General features: G+C 42.1%; 2 protein-coding genes across 7 annotated transcripts in view; one reads left to right on the forward strand and one right to left on the reverse strand.

The window, feature by feature from the left end:
* The window catches only part of GOLM1 (golgi membrane protein 1), a 53648-nt gene extending 31657 nt beyond the window's left edge, over positions 1 to 21991 (forward strand). For both annotated transcript variants that reach the window (XM_055311998.1, XM_055311997.1), the window contains 6 exons: positions 590 to 692; positions 7917 to 8046; positions 12171 to 12330; positions 13062 to 13334; positions 15206 to 15319; positions 19709 to 21991. In XM_055311998.1, the coding sequence (XP_055167973.1) occupies positions 590 to 692; positions 7917 to 8046; positions 12171 to 12330; positions 13062 to 13334; positions 15206 to 15319; positions 19709 to 19785 (857 nt within the window). In that variant the 3' untranslated portion in view covers positions 19786 to 21991. The remainder of the gene's footprint in view (positions 1 to 589; positions 693 to 7916; positions 8047 to 12170; positions 12331 to 13061; positions 13335 to 15205; positions 15320 to 19708) is intronic.
* A 139-nt stretch (positions 21992 to 22130) lies between these two features.
* Positions 22131 to 23652, reverse strand: part of NAA35 (N-alpha-acetyltransferase 35, NatC auxiliary subunit) — a 106359-nt gene continuing 104837 nt past the window's right edge. For all 5 annotated transcript variants that reach the window (XM_055311996.1, XM_055311993.1, XM_055311992.1 and 2 more), the window contains exon 23: positions 22131 to 23615. In XM_055311996.1, the coding sequence (XP_055167971.1) occupies positions 23556 to 23615 (60 nt within the window). In that variant the 3' untranslated portion in view covers positions 22131 to 23555. The remainder of the gene's footprint in view (positions 23616 to 23652) is intronic.

Genomic DNA, 23652 nt, shown 5'->3' on the forward strand with positions numbered 1-23652 from the left:
GGCTTTTAGGAGCTCAGAGGTCAGGGCAGCAGGACTGGGCTGATGAATCTCCTCCAGGGAAAACTGCTGTTTCCCAGCCTGGGGAACGGGGGTTATATAAGTGAGCACATCTGGGAATGCCTGGCATGGGTGGATGGGTGGTAGGAGGCAGCTGGCAGGTAGCCTGGTGGCCAGGGGTCTGCATGAGTGGCTGCTGACCTGAGCAGGTGTGGAAATTGGTGTTTCACAAGCTGAAGGATAAGTCTGCTGAGGACCAGGGGACATGGTGGCTTGTGTGTCACCTTGTGGAACAGCTCGGGGTTCAGGATGTGTAAGAAACAGGTAATCAGAACCTTCTAATGCATTTTAAGGGTCAGAGGTCAAAAACGTGATTTAAGTGAGAGGTTTGGAGAAGAGTCAGGATGCATATTCTGGTCAGATTGCTGATTTCCAGGGCTTCCCCTGCCCCAATTGTAGAATATTCTCATCCTTCTCTCCTTCCCTCCTTACTCGCCGGTGTGCCATTGCCCACTGTGTTCTGATGTGTCTGCTGTTGTCATGATGGCTGTGCCCGCGACTTGCGTGATTCTGGGTCCTCCTCTTGGCTCAGACCAGTTAAAGGCCCTGCAGAAGAATTACGGCAGGCTGCAGCAGGATGTGCTCCAGTTCCAGAGGAACCAGACCAACCTGGAGCGGAAGTTCTCCTACGACCTGTAAGTGTGTCTTGGCCACCAGTGCACACCCCTCAGGGGCTGCTGTGTTCCAAGCCGTGGGAGCAGGCTGGTGGGGATGCGCTGTGCCCACCCCTCCCATCCTGGCACGTACAGGCTCTGCAGGAGGTGCAGTCTATCTAGGGGATGTGTCCTTTAGAAAAGTACACTTTATCATGTAAGTGTGAGCAGTGCCTCAGAAAGCCATGGAAAAGGACTAGCCAGTGGCTCATAATCCAGAATACACACAGGAGGGTGGTGCTCCTCCCAGTAAATGACTTATCAACATCCTTTGTAAAGTCACCTTAAGTTTTAAAGTGCAGGTGTGCTGGTTAAGTCAGTAATCAAAAGCCTTTCCTGAAATGTCTCCTTGAAGTGTACAGACCTGCCCCAAGTCCAGCTCCTGGACTGAAGGGCATTTTGGCATCATATCAGTGATTTATCTCTAGATGTTGGCACGTGGACACTGTTTCTTTGAGGCTTTTAGTGTCTTTTCAAATTTCTACACTGAGAATGGAGTGCTTTTATTTTTCAGCTTTATTGAAGCGTGATTGGTAAATCATTATATATGTTTAAGGTATAAAACACTAAGTTCTGATATGCATCTCTATTGTGGGATGACATCCCTGATCAAGCTAATTAACCATAATCTTTTTGCATGTGTGGTGAGAACACCTACAATCTCCCCTTCCAGCTCAGTCCCACATACAGAACGTTATTAATAATTGAAGTCACCACGCCATTTGCTCCATCCTCAGCTAACAGTATGATTGTGTTCTTAGCGGATGACCCTACACATTTACTTTTGGAAATATTTTTATGACCAAAACAATAAACTCAAAAAGTTAGGTAAATGCTATAGTAAGATAGTAAAAACCAACTTTTTTTTTTTTTTGAAGATTTTATCTACCTATTCGTGAGAGACAGAGAGAGAGAGAGGTAGAGTTACAGGCAGAGGGAGAAGCAGGCTCCATGAAAGAAGCCCAATGCGGACTCTGTCCCGGGTCTCCAGGATCACACCCTGGGCTGAAGGTGGCACTAAACCTCTGCGCCACCGGGGCTGCCTGTAAAAACCAATTTAGAGAGTGGTGTAACTTGGGCACAGGGAGTCTGGGATTCAGAGGCAACCAGCCATCTATGAGCCCAGTCTTCCTTTCCATCTGCTGACTTCTTCCTCATCCGTGTCCAGGGTCGTACGAATTTTTCACTTAATTGCCATCACCAGTAACATTTTTAAATCATTTTCCCCTACTTCCGTTAGCTGCGTAAAAGTCCATACTGTTCCAGAATGTTGTATCGTTAAAAATGACTGGTTAATACTATGGAGGCACCACATTTAATTCATGATTTCCCTCTTTGGATATTGAGGTTACTTCTAAGTTTCGATTATTATAATTAGGCTGCTGTTAATGTGTATGACTTTATGATTACTTTGGATTATTTCCTTCTATAAAGGACTTAGCTGTAGGTTTAGTGTCATAAATCACCATGTTGCCTTCTACCTAAGTTTCCTCACCCTGCTGCCCTCCTTGGGATTCTGACGTCCTTCCGGAAAATTGTCTCTCTGTGACATCTTCCTAAACACTTTAAAAACAAATGCTACTAAAATCAGGAAGCCCCAAAGACATAAATATGCAGAGCACATGAACTAACAGTATGAGGGAAACGTAATTAGAAAGTATGTATATGGAAGTATGTATGTGTATGAAAGTATGTATATTCAGCTCGGCCAGTGGTTCTCAATTTTGGGTGGTGATTTTGCTCCCAGGAGACCTTGGCTGCTGCTACCATCCTCCAGCGAGCAGGGCAGGCCCCATAATACAGCTGTATCTGCTCAAAGGCCAGTTGTGTTCAGTCGAGAACCCTTGAGCTAGGCTAGTAACCAGCGAGATGCATTCAGACAAAAATGAAGACTGCCTCAGTCTCATTATCATTCTCCTTAGAAGATACCTTCACACTCATTTTCTTCCTATTCATTGAAATAGGATAAGCCATTAAGGCCTCACTCGATAATGTTGCCCCAGAGATGATGACCTAGCTGGAAGTCAACAGTCGGCCAGGCCCAGTGATGGGAGGGCTGCTCTGCTCTCCATGTTGGAGTGGACAGTGAACAGGATGGCCAGCTGTGCTGGACTCACTCTTCTCTTAGGAAGTTGATGGCTAGATTGAAACAACTTCTGGCTGACATCTGTACTGAAGTAATCCTGCCCAAAGTCTTGCATGTTTCCTGGGGATGAGGTTCATGAGATGTTGGAAGCTGGAAAGAGCTATTCTTACTTGGATTATAGACCCTTTTTGAGAATCTGACAAAAGATATGGACCCCTTGTTAGCAATATCTGCAGAATTGTGCATTCACATTGTGGGGAAAAGCATCTAAGGCATGTCCACACGTCCTCTGTTGAAGCACCCTGGCAGTCTGAACCTTTTATAGAAGGCAGCGCTGGGAGTGAAAGAGCTGACGGCAAGGCTAGGTTTCCTGATGCACAAGTTGGTGTTCGTTCTTCCTTATCAGCATCCTCACTTCTCACTCCGGCACCTGTGGCAGACAGCACTAAGCCACCACTCTAGCCCTGCCTTGCAGGCTTTCTCCAAAGCACTTAGGATTAGTTTCTCATGTGAACTGCTTGTCATCTCATCTCCATGCCATGAGAAATAGTTTGCAAAAGCTATTCCTGGAATAGAACACTCCTCTGATGATTAGCATCCTGGATGATTGGGTCACCCGCCTTCATAGATCCCTGTATGCATACATTCCATTTATAGTATGCCAGCCATCAGTTGCACCAATTAGAATAACTCTGGCGCCTGTGTCCTGTGAGTGTCTATGCTTGAACTGAATGGTTACCATGTGCATGTAAACAGAAGCCCACCTGTGGCTCTTCAAGAAATCACACTGTCACTGTCCACATGACCTGTGTCCTAGAATTTGAGCTTCATTTTGAGGTGATTTCCTTACTGCTGTGGAGCTGGAATGTGGAAAGCTGTCCTTCACCCACAAGCCTGGGAAAGAGAGTCTCTTTGTACTTGATTTTGGCAGGGCTGAGCGCAGGTGAAAAGAGTATACCTTACCTATTCGTAGGTTTGTGCAGGGTCAGGAATGGCTGTGCACCTGCCCATTTGCTAGTCCCGAGCTTCTGCAATATTGTCTGCTCACAGTGGGCATGTCTGGTACTGTCAGGATATCCGCGTCTCTCATTTTCTCCTGTGGTTTAAGCTACTGTGTACATGTCTACCCCCTGCGACTTGCATGTTCTTGACAATTTTATTTAAATTAATTTTTTTTGGTAAGTCTTCTCTTGATCTGAAAGCTGTCCAGGGTCTGGAAGTCTGTCTGTTACTCTTTCTACAGTACCTGATGCCCTTCTCTGGGTGTGGTTCATTGAGACCCACTGAGTCCTTTGAACTGGAGGGCACATTATAGGAGTTACGGGCAGCAGGCACTCAGACCTGGTTCTGAAGGGCCTGTGACTCTGGGGAGGCAGCTGTGCTGCGGAGAGAGCCCCGTGCAAGGCCAGGAAACCCCAAGTCTGGCTTCCGGTTTCAGCCTGTCTCTCTCTAACCCGGGTCAGTGTTACACATACAGATCACCTCCAGCTTCATTATTTGCACAAGTGAGTGATTCTCCCAATTATTTTACAACCCTGACACACAAGATTTTAAGACTTTAAAATAAATTCTAGGCTGAAAGCTACGATGATGTCCCAGAATATCTTCGCTAAATGGGGGCCCAGGCCTGATTAGATTCTGTGCTCCAGCAAAGGTTCTCTTAGACCAGCTGGGAGTCCTCCAGTTCATTTTTATTTTATTTTTTTTAAATAAATCTTAAATTTTGGAAGAGTTTTAGGTTTACAAGAGTTCCTGTATACACGTTGATGTGTATTTACCTCACAGGTAATTCACTGATGTAGATACATCATTATTAGCTAAGGTTCATGTTTTATCCATGTTTCCTCAGTTTTCCCTTAATGTCCTTTTTCTCTGCCAGGATCCCACATTACACCTGTTCATCACGTTTTCTTAGAGTCCTCTTGGTTAAGACAGTTTCTCAGGCTTATTTTTTATGATCTTGATAGTTTCAAGGAGTATTGGTCAGGTGTTCTGTAGAATGGTTTCCAGTTGGGATTTATTGGGTGTTTTTTTCATGATTAAACTGGGGCAACACATTTCTGGGAGGAAGGCCACAGAGGTAAAGTGCAACTCTCATTACTTTGTGCCAAGGGTACATACTCTCTGAATGACTGGGCGCTGTGGGTGTTAATCGTGATCGCCTTACTGAGGTAGGGTTTGTCCGGTTTTGTCACCATGAAGTTACTCCTACTTTGTCATTTGTCCTCCGTGCTGCAGTCTTAGGGAGGAAGTCCGTGTGTACAGCCTGCACCGAGAGACTGGGGAGTTGTGCTCCGATCCTGTAAGGACAGAGTATCTGTATACACTGCTTGGAATTTCCCTGCACAGGAGAGCTGGGTCTTTGTACCTGTTTATATCAGTAGGGATTTAGGAATATTTATTTTATGCTTTGGGTTATAATCCAGTACTATTTAATTTTTTTTGCTCCCATTGTTCCAGCTTCTGTCCTATCCCCAGCTTTGTGCCCCCGCCCCCTTTTGAGCACTTTGTTATACATTCTGGCACTGGAAGATGCTCCAGGCTCTTCTGCATGTGCTCTTCCAATCCTAGGATCACCCAACCAACCATTTCTCTAAGGAGCCCTTTTTTAGATCTGGGTACTAGGTGTGTTTGTTGCTGCTGGGGTGTGGTGGTTTCTAGGTCTCGTCAGCTACAGAGGAAAGAGCCCTGTGTGTGCTAACCCGTGTGATATACAGACATCGATGACTATTTCTGTGTATTTTCAGCTGTATTCGTACTAAACCAAGTGTAAGTTCATACTGGTGTCTCCAGTTCTAGTCGAAGTTAACATAACAGCATGTACTTGCAGATGTTCTCAACTTGGGACAGTAGCAACTATTGATATTTTGTGGCTCAAAATATCTTTGAAACTGCTTGTGGCAAAGACTGGCCATTGCTTATCCAGATCCATCATTTTCTCCCCCCGTGTAATTCCTGCCTTTCCAACCCCTCCTAGCAGTTAATTATGGCCCAGTGACCAAGTTCTGGCCAGTGGGGAAAGGAAGTGGTAGTGCAGGACTGTAGGAAGGCTTCTGAAAGTGAAGACTGTTCACTGTACCCACTCTCCTTTACCTTTCCTCCTTGTTCTTTCCTGCTGCCTGGACTCACATAAGATGGCTGGTCCACTGTAGCCATCTTGGATCATGAAGCTGGAAACCAGTGCTAGGATCATGAAACAGAAAGAAAACCTGTATCCCTGATGATTCGGAGCTGCTGCTGGATTGCCTACATCAGACGTTGATTTGTGGAAGAAGCAGATCGTTATCATTTGACCTTTGTTTTACCCAGCCAAACCTTATGCTAACTTACCACTTTTTGAAAGTGCCTTCAGCTACTACTTCTTAAACAGTCATTTTCATGAATCTTTTATTACCCAAAAAAAGACTTCTTAGGGAAGGTCATTCAGAATGGAATCCTAAAGAGTGGGAGGTAGAGAAGGGAGACTAGCACTTGTGCTGGAAAAGAAAGAGAACTCGGGGAGCTCAGAGTGGTCTGGGCGAGGCAGACTATACTGAGGTCATGGAGGTGAGCGAACAAGAGCTGTATCTTGGGCATGGTTGTGAAGGTGATTGGTTATGTTGGCCCCACTGGGAACATCATCCTCTCCTTCCCAGATTCTGATGACCTGGATGTTAGATCTCTATCACAGTCATGCAGAATCCCCCAAGTGGGTTTGTTTTCTTTTTTTCCCCCAGTCTGTTTTCTCTCTGTTATTTTGATTGGGTAATGTTTGTGGTTCTGTTTTCTGGTTCAGAGTCTCGCCTCCCTTCTCTATTTGCACTCATTCCTTAAGTTCTTTAATTTTGGTTATTGCATTTGTCAGTTTGAAAATTTACCCGTGGTTCTTCTTTATGTTTTGTTTCTTTGCTGAGACATTTGTTTTTTCATTTGTTTCAAGTGTGTTTGAATTGCTCACTGAAACATTTTTATGGTGGCTATTTTGAAATGTTTTACCTTCTCTGTCATGTCGGTGTTGGAATTTACTGATGGTTTCTTTCCACTCAGTTTGAGATCTTCCCAGTGCTTGAGGTGACAGGTGATTTTCAGTTGAAACCTCTGGTTGGTGGTACAGGCTTATCTTCCTGTCAGGTGGGGGTGGAAACACAGGCTCCCCATGTGCTCTCATGTCACACTGTGGTGGTCTGTAGATCCCAGGCCCCTGGCCTCTTCAGATGATACCCACAAGTTCCAGGTGTCCTCATGGCACCTGTACTCTGTCTCCTGAACCCCTCAGGGTTGGTAATTCTCTAGGATGACTCACAGAACTCAAGGAAGTGCTATATTCATGACTACAGTTTTATTATAAAGGATGTATCTTGGTAGAGACTTGGTTTTAGGTCAGTTGTAGTTGACACGGCTCCTTTCCTGATGGAGTTGGGGTGCCACCTTTCTAGTACATTGATCTGTTCACCAACTGGGAAGCTTGCCAAGCCTCATCACCCAGAGATTTTATCTGAGGTTTTATTACATAGGCACAATTGATTAAATCATTAGCCACATGATTGAACTCTATCTACTCTTCCCCTCCCCTGGAGGGTGGTGGTGGAGCTGAAAGTTCCAATCCTGTAATCATATGGGTTTGGTTCCTCTGGCCACCAGCCCCCATCCTAAGGGTTGGTGAGGCAGCGAGTAAACTCAGGTGTGGTCCCCAGGGCCTCCTTCCACTAACAGAAGACCCTCCCATTGCTCAGGAAATTCCAAGGGCTTTAGGAGCTCTGTGCTAATTGCTGGGGACAAGAGCAAATGTGTGTGTGTGTGTGTGTGTGTGTGTGTGTGTGTGTTTGTGTATTATACTACAGGTTGTATTTTTAAAAATTATTTTTTCTAACCAATATTAAGTTCACCTGTTTTAGAACAGTGTGGCAGTGTGGCATATTTGTAGTAAGTTTCAGTCAACTTCAGTTTTCTTGCCATTGAATAACTGAAACACATATTTTGCCCTACCTTAGGTGTCCTCTTGAGGTAAAGAGCTGGAACCAGGAAAAAGATGAGCTGTGTCTCATATTGACACAGTGGATTCCACAGTTACAGCAGGAAACACTTGCTATATAAACACATCCCTAAATATTTGTGTTTTCTTTTGCTTTCTTTCACCAAAGGAGCCAGTGCATCAATCAGATGAAAGAGGTGAAGGAGCAGTGTGAGGAGCGAATAGAAGAAGTCACTAAAAAGGGAAACGAAGCTATTGCTTCCAGAAACCTAAGTGAAAAAAAGGACCAAAGCCAGCAGGTAATTCTGGGTTTTTGCTACCCAGGATTCGAGAAGGCATTCCTCCTCTCTCTTCAGGCACTCTGTTCACTTATCTGCTGATTTCCTCTATCTCTGCTCTTGCTTATGGGTTTGGTTCCCTGAGACACAGCAGCCAGCCCAGGGGTGTTGCAGCTCTGACAGGGCATGCTGGACTCTGGCCCTGTCCTTGAGTGCAGGGCTTTACCAGGGTTACTTCCTTTAAAGTCTGCAGCCACCCTGGGAGAGCATCGCTGCTGTTTTGAAGACCCTGAAACCCATAAGGCCCCCGCCACCAGCTGGTCAGTGGTGGGGCATGAGCACCCACACTGGCAGAGTGTGTGACGCTTGGCCCATGAAACTGCTGCTCAAAGCCTTCAGGAAATCTATGTGTTGGCTTTAAATATAGCAGTTTTATTGAGAGATAATTCACAGACCTACAGTTTGCCCATATAACAGTTACAATTCATTGGTTTTTAGTATATTCACAAAGTTATGCTGCCATCATTACAATTTTAGAACATTTTCATTTCCCAAATAAACCCCATAACCATTAGCTGTCCCGTTCACTCCTAGAAAACCATTAATCTACTTTCTGTCTCTATAGATTTGCTTTGTCTGGACATTTCATATTAGTAGAATCATATACTATGTGGCCTTTTATGTCTGGATCCTTTTACTTAGTGTAATGCTTTCAGGGCTCATCCATGTGTTTGTATGTATAAATACTTCTTTCCTCTTTGTGGCTGGATAATATTGTGTGGATAGGCCACATTTTGTTGATTCATTTGTCAGTTGATAGGTATTTGGGTTATTTCTAGTTTTAGGCTTATTATTATTATTTTAAAGGTTTTGTTTATTTATTCATGAGAGACACACAGAGAGAGAAGCAGAGACACAGGCAGAGGGAGAAGCAGGCTCCATGCAGGGAGCCTGACGTGGGTCTTGACCCCGGGTCTCCAGGATCAGGTGCCGGGCTGAAGGCGGCACTAAACTGCTGAGCCACTGGGGCTACCCTTAGGCTTATTATTAGTAATGCTGCTATGAACATTCATGTAGACATTTTTGTAGGGATGTAAGTTTTCATTTCTCTTAGGTATATACCTAAGAGTGGAATTGCTGGGCCCTATAGAAGCTCAATGTTTTATGAGAAACTGCCAGACCATTTTCAAAAAGTGATCACACTCTTAGATTTTCGCCAGCAGTTTGAGGGTTCCAGTTTTTCCATGTCCTTGCCACTCCTGTTATTATCTTTTTTCATTATAGCCATCCTCATGGATGTGGAGTCCTATCTCGTTGTGGCTTGGATTTTCATTTCCATAATAACTAATGTTGAGCATCTTTCCTGTGCTTTATTGGCCATTTGTATATCTTTTCTGGAAAAACGTCTATTCAGATTCTTTGTCCATTTTTAAATTGGGTTATTTTATAATTGAGTTAGAGTTCTTTATATATTCATATGTATATGTAAAGTTAATAGATACATGATTTCTACATATTTTTTCCCATTCTCTGAGTTGTTTTTTTACTTTCTTCATGGTGTTCATTGAAACATAGAAGTTTTTAATTTTGATGAAGTCCAGTTTGTTATTCTGTTATTTGTTCCTTTGGTGTCATAATTTAAAACACTTTGCTTACTCCAAGGTTATGAAGATTTATATTTTCTTCTAAGAGTTTTCTAGTTCTTAGCTCTTACAGTTAGTCCTATGATCCATTTTGAGTTCATTTTTTATATCTGGTGTGAAGTAAGGGTCCAAATTCATTCTTTTGCATGTGTATATCATTTCTTGGCACCTTTCTTTGAAAACAAAACAAAACAAAACAACGATTCTTTCTTCCACTGAATCGTTGTGGCACCTATGTCAAAAATCAGTTTATTGTAAATATGAGGATTTATGTGTGGACTCTCAGTTCTGTTCCATTGGTCTGTGTGTCCCTTATGTCACTACCATACATACAGCCTTGATTACTGTACCTGTAGCTTTGTAGTGAGCTTTGAATTCAGGGAGTGTAAATCCTCCAACATTGTTTTTTTGTTTGAAATTTAAGATTTATTTATCTTAGAGCATGCATGTGGGAGGGGCAGAGGGAGAGAGAATCTCAAGTAGGTTGCCCACTGAGCACAGAGCCTGAGGCAGGGCCATCTCCTGACCCTGAGATCATGACCTGAGCTGAAACCAGGAGGTAGACACTTAACTGACTAAGCCACCCAGGCATCTCTTCCCTTCTGTTCTTAATTGATGAGTGTTTTTATCAAGAGGTGTTGGATTTTTTCAAATTCTTTTTCTACATCTACTGAGATGATCATGTAGTTTTTGTCCTTTATGCTATTTATACAGTATTACACTAACTGATTTTTGGATGTTTCACCTTGCATACATGGGATTTAGCCCACTTAGTCATGGCATAAAATACTTTTATATGTTGCTAGATTTGTTTTGCTAGTATTTTGTTGGGGATTTTGGTGTCTATATTCATAACAGATACAGTCTGTAGTTTTCTTATAGTGTCTTTGGCTTTGATATCAGGTAATATGGGGCTCATACATAGAATGAGGCATAATCTTTTCTTTGGGAAAAGTTTGTGAATATCTGATATTGATTCTTTAAATGTTTGGTGGGATTCATTAGTGAAGACATCTGGGCTTAGGCTTTTCTTTGGGGGAAGTTTTAAAATTACTAATTCAGTCTGTTATGTCTATTCACATTTTCTATTTTTTTAAAAAATGATTTATTTATTTGAGATAGTGGAGGGGAGGGGCAGAGGGAGAGAATCTCCAAGTACATTCCTGGCTGAGCACAGAGCCCAATTCAGGGCTTGATCTCCTGGCCCATGAGATAATGACCTGAACTGAAACCAAGCATCAGACACAACCAACTAAGCCACCCAGGTGCCCCTCACATTTTCTATTTCTTGAGTCAGTTTGGGTAATTTGTATTGTTCTGGGAACTTGCCCAGTGTCCTCTAGGTTATCAAAGTTGACATACAGTTATTCAGGGTATTTTTTATTTTATTTTATTTATTTGATAGAGTGAGGGAATGAGAGAAAGCAAAAGCAGAGGGAGCAGCAGGAGAGGAAGAAGCAGGCTTCCCAGTGAGCAGGAAGCCAGAAGCAGGGATTGATCTTGGGACCCTGGGATCATGAACTGAGCTCAAAGCAGATGCTTAACCAACTGAGCCACCCAGGTGCCCAGGTGGTATTTCTCTTTAATAGTTTTGTTTGTGTAAGGTCAGTGGTGGTCTGTTATTTTAGTAAGTTCATTTTTCTCTTTTTCTTGGTAATGGTTTGTCTTTTTAATCTAGGTAATGGTTTGTCAATTTTGTTCAACTTTTCCAAGAACTTACTTTGATTTCATTGGTGTTTTCTGTTTTCTACTCTGTAGAAAACAGAATTAATTCTTGCTCCAGCATTTATTATGTCCTTAGGTTTAGTTTGCTCTTCTTTTTCCAGTATCTTAAGGTGGAAGATTAGGTTACTGAATTGAGATCTTTCTTTTTTCCTTAATACAGACCTGCAAATTTCCCACTAAGCGCTGCTCTAGCAGCCTCCCATAAGTTTGGTATGTTGTGTATTTGTTTCAGTTTTTCTCAGGATACTGTTATTTGCCTTGTATGTTCTTTGACCCACTGGTTATTAAGAGTGTGTTGCCTAATTTCCATGTTTGTGAATTTCTCAAATTTTATTGTCACTGATAACTTCATTCCATTGTGATTGACATCATACAAAGTATGTTCAATTCTTTCAGATTTGTTGGGGCTTGTTTCATTGCCTAGCATCTGTCTGTCCTGGAGGATGTTCTATGTGGATTTGAAGATTGTATTTGCTCTTGTTGGGTTCACTGTTCCATAGAAGTAGTCTAGTCTGGTTGGTTTAGTGTTCAGGTCTTCCTTGTCCTTGTTGATCAGACAGTAGAAGCCTACTTGTTAATCGATTACTGAAAGTACTTTCTGAGAGATCTTAACCTTAGCACTTTGGATTTATGCCAGGTGGTCGGGCACAATTGGAGCATATCATGGCATTTCTCTGTGTTTGGGTGTTTTGTCAGAAGGACATCCATTGCATTGCTTCGGGTTACTGTGAAGTTTAAAGTCACAGAGCCCCTAGCTGTCATGTGCTCCTGTTTTAGCTCCGAGCCCCCAGTGAGCCTCAGCCCAGGCCACAGGAAGCAGACCTGCCCCAGGCAGAGGTACCACAAGTGAAAGGAAATGTGCCCAGCGATGGTGAGCCCCAGACACCAGCCCCCAGTTTGGAGGTGGCTTTGGATTTGAAGAGACAAGGTGAGAAAGGTAAGTGAAGCCTGGTAATTACGCATTTAAGCCCTTGAAGACAAAGCTCATTCAAATAAATACATAGTGGCAGTTCGTGTCCAACATATGTGTATACAGCCTCATGCAAGAGTGTCCCTGCAGATGGCAGTTGGTGACTTGGGTTTGGGCTGCAGGAAGCAGGTCTCTCTGAGCACCTGGAATTGAGGCCCCAGGGCTTTTCCTTGTCTTACTGACATCTCATCCTTGTAAACCCAGTACCTTGTTCTTTGGCAGCTGTGTAAAGAAAGATCCAGGCTATTCCATGTTGAGGACATCATTAGAAATGTGGGATTATGGGGAGGTGGCTGAGACCTGAGCAGCTGTCATGGGAAGGGGTGGTGGTGGTGGTGGCTGCTGTGTCCTTGGGGAGTGACTCCTTGGTGGACTGACATGCCCTTCTCCCAGGTACTTGTCTCAGAGTACCTGGTTAGATGATGGTTAAATTGATGATGGTTAGATGACTTCAGCTTGTAGTTTGTTGCTGTAATCAAGATAACTTGTCCAGGTTTTTTTCCTAAACTACTTCTGTCTTCTTCATGGCTCTGAAGATGAGCTGCAGGTAGAGAGAAGCCTGTAGTCTTTGCAGACTCATAGAATAAGTTTCGTAGTTCCTCCTCTATCCACAGCCCTTGGGAAGGTTCTGGGAGTTGAGTGGTAAGAGGGTTTTTGTTTTACATAAACTAAATGCCAGTGGTGTGTTCTCTGCACAGGGGAAACCAATGAGATTCAGGTCATCAGTGAGGAGGAGCCTCAGAGGGACAGCCTGGGGCTGCCCCCAGAGCCAGGCCGAGAGCAGGCTGTAGAGGAAGACAGACCTGTGGGTGGAAGAGGCATTGGAGAAGCTGGAGCAGTTGGCCAGACCCCACGGGTGCCAGCAGTGATACTGGCCAGCCAAGAAAATCAGGACACAGAGGACCTTGAGCGGGACCAGCTTGTCATCCCTGATGGGCAAGAGGAGGAAGAGCAGGATGTTGACGAGGAAGGTAGGTTAGCTGCTCCATGGGCTTCCACTGACTCCGCCACTCTTCTCCCGATACTAGGAAATCCCATGAAGGGCCCAGTTTGCCATTTGGTGGTGGTGGTTTGTTGAATATCTGTTACTGAGTAGGAGGCAGGAGGGAAGAGCAGTGTGCTCACCAGCAGTTGGAGGTGTCAGAAATAATATTCACAGCAACTTGGTGGTTTGGTGGTTGGGTGGTGGGGCTTCAAGGTGGAAGGCCTTGAAGTGGGTGCTTAGCATCAAGTGAATGTAGCCCCTGCACTGGACCATGTGGCTTGCCTGTGTGTCTACGTCCTTATATGGTGTCACGACCAGTGCCCAGTGAAGGGAGGGATGGATGGATGATTGGGTAGATGGAGTTTCATGCATATTTGAGCATGGCAGAGAAGTGACATGTGAATCCTACCTTGCTCGTTTGGTGGACTTTTCTTTAAAGATACAGGAAAGTGTGGGGACACCGACATCAACACAATATTCGAGGATGTATCTGGGTCCCTACAGGATGTGGAAGACTTTATTCCTAGCCAAGCCAGGAACACTTAGGAAGGGAAGAAGATACCTGTGCTTTGGGACGAGCCATTAACAAGAGGGGGGAATGTGCTTATTTGTGGAAATTACCCTGATTCCATCCATATAGATCTCATTTGCATTCAAGCTTGTCTTCCTGAAGAATGTGTTCTTACAAGGTTCCATTTAAAGAATTAAAAAGAAAAGGCCAACTCAGGTGGCAGATCCAGTGGCGTGCAGGTTTTAGACTGGCCACAAAGGTAACATCTGAATATTGGTTTGAGATCCCACAGGATACACACCAACCTGATGCAGCTGTAGTGACGGGATTTGCAGAATAAAGTGGCAGGGCACAGGGGCATGTGCTTTGCTTCCCTTCAGGCAGTGAGTGCAGAGAGGTGTAACTAGAGCCAAATCAAATCTCCCAGACATGCTTTTTAGAAAAAGATTTTTTTTTAAAGATTTTATTTATTTATTCATGAAAGACACAGAGAGAGGCAGAGACATAGGCAGAGGGAGAAGCAGGGAGCCCGATGTGGGACTCGATTCCAGGTCCCCAGGATCACAACCTGAGCTGAAGGCAGACGCTCAACCACTGAGCCACCCAGGCATCCCAAGATTTTGTTTATCTATATGAAACCGTATGTCTCTTGAATGCCTTTTGTCCTGATCTTTTCTGCAGGACTGAATGTGGTGGTGAATGATCTGATTCTGTAGGGATGATGGAAAATCCATTGGTACCAGGTAGCCACTCTATTTCCTTCTTCCATCAGAGCCACAAACCATTCTGAAGAGGTGCCATCATTAACTAGAAACCTGTTGTTTCCAGCAGTAGTGGCACTTCCTTTTAACCTGGAGTTGGTCTCTTTTTAAAAACCCAGGAATTGGGTTTATTATTTTTTTAATATTTTATTTATTCATGAGAGATGCAGAGACACAGGCAGAGGAAGAAGCAGGCTCTCTGCAGGGAGCCCGATGTGGGACTTGATCCCAGGACACCAGGATCACAACCTGAGCTGAAGGCAGACGCTCAACCACTGAGCCACCCAGGTTCCCTGGAATTTGGGTTTAATTAGCTCATTTCCCCAGTTTCAGCCCAGAATACAGCCCTGTGTTGAGGGCCATGGTTTCTATGGACTCAGAGTTGAAGTGGGGGGCAGACATAAGTGGAAACTCACACCTGCTGTTCATTCTGGCAGCAGGCACACCAGTTCCTGCGGTTCCCTGAGACACTGCAGGAAACCTGATTGTTAAGCCGTGACTGGAAACACCCCAGTTCCTGGGTTCTTTAGCTCCTATGGCCTCAAGAGAGTAATGTGGGCTGTGTTCTCTGTGTTCATTTTACAGGGAGACACCAACAAAAGCTGGGGGGAGAGGAGGACTACAACATGGATGAAAATGAGGCAGAATCGGAGACGGACAAGCAGGCAGCCCTTGCAGGGAACGACAGAAACCTCAATGGTAAGAGGTGTGCCGCAGGTGATGGGCTTGCCTTACTTTACACTTTGTGGTCTTTTGTTCACTTTAGCTAAATACTGAATCCCAACACTAACATTGTAAGTCATCCACCATTGGAGGGCATGTCCCCCATCCTGACCTTTCTCAGCAGCATTTTCTTGCTTTTCTTTATGGGCTTTTCACTCAGGTGGGCATCCCTGGACCCCAGAATTTAGTTTTGCCCATTTTCTTAAAACTGACTGCTCTTTTAAGCTTCTCTTAATCAGCAGGTTCTCCTTCCATTCCTTTTCTCCATTACCCTGGAGTTTCCCACCATCTGTAGAGTGCTGCTTGTTTATTTATACTGCTGTTTAGTATATTCTTCTTTCCCCTCTACTTCCCCCATATTGGCAGCCGATATCCAGATGCTTGGTAAGACAGCTTTGGGCTCAGGCCCTTGGTAAAATGGGAGGTGGTGGCAAGGAATGCCTTTCTTTTTGTGATATAAGTACCAATTGATGTTCAGTGCCTTTGTTAATTCATTGGTGGTATTCTAGTTCAGCCTTTTGTATTCTGTTGGTTATTGAGATATTTTTTATAAATAGGCAAGTCAGTGGTTTTATCACATAACACAGGATAAAAATGCTTGATTCTCTTTACCCATCTTCACAATAACAGATTATTTCCCGGTCATTCTCTGAAGGTAGTATATAAAGTACAAACTCAGTGGATTTAAACTTACTTGATGGGTTTCACTCGATTGTACTTATTATCCTTTTTGGAGTTCAAGTTATCCCATCTTCTTCGGCCAGTGGAGCCTTCCCCACTTTAATCTGAACCTTCAGTTCCTTTTCTCCTGGCCCTGTCCTCAGCCACGGCTCTTCTCCCTACTCAGCTGTTTTCCTTTGTTTTGTTCGGTGGGGCTCTGTCTGGGAAGGAGCTTCAGAAAGGAGCCTTGGTAGAGGAGTTTCAGAAGTTCCTAGGGTTCAGCCTCCCCTGGCCCCTCAGTCCTTACCCCATAGCCACTTTGCACTCTGCAGTTTGTTCACTGGCCCAGGTACTTTCTGGTGTAAATCCACTGGCTGTTTGGAGTTCTTCTGTTCTAATCTTAGGCCCATTGGGTGCTCCATTGCTCTTGTTCTTTCTATATGCTGCTAGCATACAGGCACTGTCAATCGTTTTTGTGTCTGCTTCCGTTTCAGGGTCTGCAGGATTCCTTGTCATCTACTCTTGTGAAATGTCTCTGGTATTTTTCAATGTAGTTGCTTTATGAAGGGACCCTGAAATTAAAAAACTATGCCACTGCTGCCACTACTTTTCCAGGACCATCAGGTTTTTACAATTTACATTTAGATATCTGATTCACCTGATTAATTTCAAATGTATTCAGGTAGTGTGGCGCAAGGTTGGGTCCAATTTTCTTTTTCCTAAGGGCTGTCTAATTGCCCCAACACCAGCTCAGGGCCTGGGATTTGAGGTGCTACCGAATAGATTTCCGTACATACCTAGGTCTACTTTTGGTTTCCCTGCAGACTCACGCTGTACCACACTGTTCTAAGTATAACAGCTTTCCCTCACTGCTCTTTTTTCAATATCTGACAAGGCTACTCATTCTGGGTGATCTTGGCCAAGATCTGTTTGAATAATGCTTCTTCCTAATTTGATTCCTTCTTTAACTCAGATCAGAAATGTTAGATCTTACCATTCTCTTCAGGTCTCTTACCCTCTTTTTTATATTATTCATTTCTGCCTCCCTGATCTGCATTGAGAATGATTTCCTCAGACATAGCTTGTAGTTCACCAATTTTTCCTTTAGCTATGCCTTATCTGTTCTTTAATTCATGGTTTTAGTTTTTTCATTTCTAAACTTTGTACTTATTCTTTGCTCTTTGTTTACAAACATCTTTTAGTTCATTAACTGTATCAGACTTTTGCTTCTTTAAGTGTATCAGGCATTATTCCATGTCTTCCAATTCCAGTGCCTGGAAACCTTGTGGGTATTTCATCAGATTGCCCTTAGGATACCTTCTTTCCTGTGTTTTGTGCTTTTTAACTGTCTCCTAGAAGCCCCTAGGGGCATCAGAGTAGTACTGCACTAGAAAGATCCTTTCCTTTGGTCAGCCTCTCAAGGGCACTCACTACAACATCACCACCTCTTTAAGAACGTAAATTCTTTTTTTTTTTCTTTTTTAATCACACAGGAAATGTGAGTTCAAACTGTATACTTGCACCTCCTCCTCAGTCTAACCACTAGGTGTTCATGCTGTCCCATCTTCCCTGCAGACTTTCCATTACCATTCAGCTTTATATAGGAGTCCGCTTCTGGACTTACCACCCAGAATGAAGCCTTGTCTTTAGCTTCTGTCCCTCTGCATCTTTGGAAGCTGTGAAAGCAGCCCAGTGTCTTCAGCTTCAGAAGTCCTTAGGGCAGAACTAGCCTTGATGCTTACTACCTTCAGGAGTTGGGACCTTTTACTTCACATTTGGTCGCTCAGATTCCTTTTTTTATTGCCATTATAAACAGTGCATTTTAATGTCTTTAAAATATTTTCCCTTTGAAAATAGGTTTTAAGATAAATATAATTTCCATATAACCTTTACCCAAGTTCCCCAGGTTAACATCTTATGTAACTTTTGTCCAATTATTGAAATGAAGACATTACTACTGATAAATGCTATTATTCAAATTTAGTGAATTGTCCAACTAATATCCCTTTTCTGGTTCAAGATCTAGTCATCCAGGATTATACACTGCGTTTTTCACACTTCCCTAGGGTCCTTTAACCTGAGATGTTGATGGTTCTTGAAATGTTCTGGCCGGTTATTTGGTAGAAAGTCCCTTAACTTGGGTTTGATTCAACAATGCATTCTTTATTTATTATTATTATTTAATGCATTCTTTAAAATCTTTAAAAAAAATCTTATTTTATCTAGCATGTCAGTTATTACAGTTGGCAGAGTTGTTTGAGGTTTCTAGAAATGGGAGTTTTTTTTTTTTTTTTTTAAAGATTTGAGAGAGACCAAGTAAGCACAAGTGGGGAGGAGAGGGAGAAGCAAGCTCCCCACCAAGCAGGGAACACAATATGGGGCTCAATCCCAGGGCCCTGGGATCGTGACCTGAGCAGAAGGCAGACGCTTAACTGACTGAGCCACCCAAGTGCCTCTAGAAATGAATTCTAATTTGTTTTTAAAATTATTTTCTTAGAAGGACACCTGAGTGGTCCAGTGGTTGAGTGTCTGCCTTTGGCTCAGGTCGTGATCCTGGGGTCTTGGGATCGAGTCCTGTGTTGGGCTCCCCACAGGGAGCCTGCTTCTCCCTTTTCTTCTCTGCCGGTCTCTCATGAATGAATAAATAAAATCTTTTAAAAAATTTTTCTTAGACTATTTATATGATTTTTAAAATGCAAACCATGAACATATTAGCAAGTCAGTATTTTAAACAAATACAGAGTTTCTTACTCTGTTCTGTATTGATTCCAAATACCTATCTGTGTACCTCAGTCCTTGACTATTTGCTGGTGTGGTTACTGTCCTACGTATTTTGCCATCCTTTCAAATCAGTCTAGTGTCCTAAATGTTTGGCTTGCAGTGAAGCTCTAGGATTTTTCATCCCCTACACACAGGGGCCCCATGAATTTGACCTTGTTTGTATAAGGCTTCAACAAAGTGAGGACACAGAAAAGAAAAATGCTCTTTCAGCTCATTTAAGAGTTTTAAGTCAAAGAACTGCCATCACCATCATTTTAAGATTATATCATTAGATCATTAAAATAGTTTAAGGCCCTGCTTGCTCCAGGGAAATTAGAAGAAAAAGGCATTAGTTCCAACTTTATTAGAGAACCTTAAAAGACCATTTAAGGCAGTCATTTAATTCATTTAATAAAATCATTAACCACTTAATGTGTTCTAGTTGTAAATCAACGTGGTGGTTCTAGGTTTTGTTAGGTCTGTCTTTCTATGTCCTTTCTGTGTCAAAGGAGAGTAAGGATGTTGGGAGCCACATAGACTTCAGCTCTATAAAGAAGCTTTGTAGTAAGAGCTGCCTGAAGCTGCAAGTAGTTCTTAGGGCACTGTGATGCCTGCTAGAGATATACCACCAGAGATGCAACACAGCACAGCAGAGTTGTGGTTGTATCACAGATTTTATGAGGACATTTTATATTGCCCATTTTAGAGGACATTGGGCATTATTTCAAGATTTTAAATAGGAAGTTTTTTCAATGTTTTAGCTTTATTTTGTGGCACCATGTTGGTCATACGTGTTGTCTCTTCAGTACCTATCCTTGATTAGGAAAGCAAATCCCCATTATGTTGCTGTGGAAGATAACTCTCCACACTTCAAATAGAACCTTCATGGCTGGTTTCCCTGAATGTTTTAATGTTTGATTATGGTTTTTTTTTTTTTTTTCTCAGTTCTTAATGCTGAAAATCAGAAAGGAGACATAATAAATTTACTTGCTCAGCGTGAAAAGAGGAATCACACACTCTGAATGAACTGGGATCATATACTGGTCAGGATCGAACAGAGATCACTACAAAATATTTATGAAGGGTTGAATACTGTGAAATGTACTAATAAGTAAAATATACACCTTAAAGATTATTGTGGAGTTTTAATATGTACTGTATGTAGGAAAATGATTATCTTGTAGATGGTTTTTTGGGGGTATTTTCAAAGTGTTTATGCTAAGATGTCAAAATTTGTCAGCTAATAGGTATGAGATCAACACCGAAAATAGAACCCAAGTTTCTCCTTCAAATATGGTGACTGTGGCGCTTTTTAAGAAATTCTGGAATGTAACTTTTTTTTTTAAAAAAAAGCCTGTAGGAAGAGGCTGCCTTCAAGACACCAAGAGACCCACCACACCTGAGAATTCTTCTCTGGTTCCTTTGGTGTCCCTCTTCACATGGTGTGCTGAGTGCCCGGGTCCCAGCCCGATATTCTGTTCTCCAAAGTCAGTGCCGAAAGATTACTAGCTTATGCTCTCAGTTCTGGTTTGGACAGTCAGTGGCCTGGAGCACAAAACTGTTAATACAGACATCACTAATAACAGTTTTAAACAAGTCTATATACAGAGGCATTTTATGTATTTTTAAACTACTTGTATAACCTTTGTCATTAATGTACAGAAATGCTTCTAAGTGACTTGTAATTTGAACATTTGTGACATTTTTACTTTGCTTGGTATGTATGGGCAAAGCAAAATATTCTGCAGTAAGACCATTTACCAAGAAGAGCCATGAGTAGATTAGACTTTTCACACAACCGGGGCCAAAGCAGAGCTGATCCTGGGGCCCATAGCAGAACAGGGAGGGAAATAACAGCACTGTGGGGGCATGTTTGCTGTGGACAGAATGCCCACTTCACCATTACAGGAAGGAAGAGGAGAGAAAGATGATATTAAGGGGTATAGACAGTGTTAAATGGGGAAAGTTTAGAAAAGCAACAGCTGTTTTTCGCATAGTCTGTACATTTGGCTTGTGATGACTATCAAAAGTGATTTAAAAATCAAAAGTTAATCTGAAAAGGACTAATCACAATTCACATTGATTTGCTTCTCAGTATTTCCAGTAAACTCTTGCCACTTACCAGTGATAGGCAAAGTCACAGTAGTGACTCTTAGGCCTTCTTCAGGGTAAGTGGGTGGTGATGCTTATTAAATACAAGTCTCGGGATTTGAGATGCAGGGGCCTCACATCACCTAGTATAACCCTTCACCTTTAGAGAGGAAATGGGGGCCCAGAGAAGTTAGAGCTACACAGGCCAGACACCTGGCGAGCCTTACCTGGTCTGGACTCATGGTGCCCCTGTCTGGCACTAAAGGCAAGACCTGGTTTGCATTCAGGTTAAGATCTCCAATGTGAATGTTACTCATGTAGGTTATCTTTTTACTTAATTACTAAGATTAAACTTTTCCACCTGGAAAAAGCAACTAAAGAAAGGTGTTAAAAATAGCTTTGTGAGATTTTTATATAAGTCTTTGTCCGACTTCCCTTTGTGTCTTAGCCTTAGGGTTGATAGTCTCTCTTGCTTTTTCAATAAAGTGTCTATTCATTTCATGTTTAATCAGTGTGCATAGAGTTCTGAAAAACATGTTTAACTGATTTTCCTTTACTGCCTTATTGGATCCCTGAAGAATCAGCTTGTAAATTGTGGATTAAGAATGGTGGTTTGGGGGGGGGGGGTGGTTTGCCTTAAGCCTTTTGTGGACTGAGATGGGATGTCATTGTAAATAATAACCACCTTTTTCCATCTTTATGTACAGAGGCACTAGAGGCCATTTGTTCAGGAGGTGTGTACTGTGTGTGATTTCTCCAGTCATGCTTTTTTACCACTGGCTTTCCTTGGTATCACATAGTCTCTTATTCATTCCAAGGCAACAATTTATACAGGTGTCAGTTTTTTTTTTTTTTTTTTAAAGCAAAACAAAAACCTGTGTAATACATAAGTAGATAGCAAACCCCCCACTTTGGTCTTTTGGTTTCATCCAGAATTAATCAGCAGCTATTCCAATCTTTAATAGGTGGAACTGTTTATTTCACACCTTCCTTGGGACTCTCAAATGGTGTGGAGACAGGAGTGTGATAATTCAGATTCCCTGCACAAGACTCAGATTTCTTGAGTAATGTAAGCACTGCACATACTTCATGGATATCTGTGTGATGAAATTTGAGAAATAAACCAATACCTGTTAAGTCAGTGTGTGGTTATTAAATAACTAGATCATAACTGTCATGATTGTTTTAATTGGTAAGTTACTGGTTTCCCATTCTTAGTGGAACCTGGAGTAGAAGAAGACACGTGTGAATTCAGGGTCCTTTAAGGTCCAAGGGGATTGGTCTACTCCCACTAAGAGATTATTAATTATAAATAATTGGTAGTTAATAGGATACTCTACAACTTCTAATCCTTGTCTCTGGATTTTCCAAAAAATACAAAAAGATTCCATTAAATGTAGGCGATGTTTTTTTCCCCCGTATCATTAGCTTAGACTTTGAAAATGTCTTATTTCTCCACAAAGAGAGCAATACTTTCTTAAAGTGTACAAAACACTGTCCCTTAAAAACTGCCTTATAAAATTCTGATGATGCATACATTGAAGAATTACTCAAAGTTGCTATCATCACATGCACTTTTTTAAAAGCTAAAATAAAATGCTTCCAGCCTTGTTGGTGTGCCTGTGAAACACATCTTTGGGAAAGTTAAAGGACTTTGAAGTATTATCTTCTTTAAATTATGCATAAACTTCATATGAGTTTTATAAACCAAGGCCCTAACCAATTGAGACAAATGCTTATTTTCTATCCTTAGTCCTTAGAATAAAATGATACAATCTAAACCAAAATAAAACTCCACAGCAGCATGAGACAGGAATTAGAATAAGCAGCAAAGGATAGGGTAGGGCCTCTGGCACTGGGCACTTAAATCCAACTGTACCTTTAAGTTTTCGAAGCTAGCAGATACTGGAAAGAACCCCAGTGAAAACATTTCAAGGGTTAAATTGAGTATGTAGTAGTAAACAAAAAGGAGTATGCCATATTGAAACCTTACCCTAAAAATTTACACATTCTTACCTCTTAAATAATGTCAGTAGCAAACATTATGCATAATGTTTTAAAAGTGCCAAAAGGAACAGTTAAAGGATGTTAAAAAAAAAAAAAAAACTTCTATATCCTTATAGGTATATAATTTAAGACATCATGACACAAAATCACAATCCCCATGTAATTTAGTCTCCCTAGGTAGGTTAGAGGTTCCCCCACCCTGCATATTCCCTTTTAAATGTATTCTGCCAAAACCCCATTCACATGTTTGATCAATCCCTTGTTTTGAAACTTCTTTTGAGTAATGTTTGAACTACTCAAGAGTAAACACCTTCAATTCCTAACATGCATCAACAAAGTGCTGTTGTTTTTCATTTCCAGTAGTGCATTTTTTTTGTCAAGAAATTTATTAACCTTTACAAACACTATTTTCACTCATTCATTAAAAAATGATTTATGATTAAATCTGTAATAAAACCATGTAACGTTCATCACCGCATTCAGTAAGCCCAGTTTCATCCGTGGAACATAAACCACTTTAAAACAGCAGTTTTCATTCACATCGTATAAGGCTGTCAAATTAAAAGTATTTCTTATAATAGGCTGTTATCCAAGAAATCCATTTCACTTCATGTTATGTGCTGAGATTGACGGATGGATCCCCTTAGAATCTGAAAGTAGATTCTGCCCCTTGGTGGTCCCCATTCAGTGTCTCTCAAACAAGTTTCACAACAGGAAAGTATTTGTGAGCAGAGAAATCAAATTCAGGAGGAACCTGTAAAGAAAGGCAGGAAGAAAATGAATGTATTTAC

Source organism: Nyctereutes procyonoides, unplaced genomic scaffold (assembly GCF_905146905.1).
Source record: "Nyctereutes procyonoides isolate TBG_1078 unplaced genomic scaffold, NYPRO_anot_genome, whole genome shotgun sequence".
Lineage (NCBI taxonomy): Eukaryota > Metazoa > Chordata > Mammalia > Carnivora > Canidae > Nyctereutes > Nyctereutes procyonoides.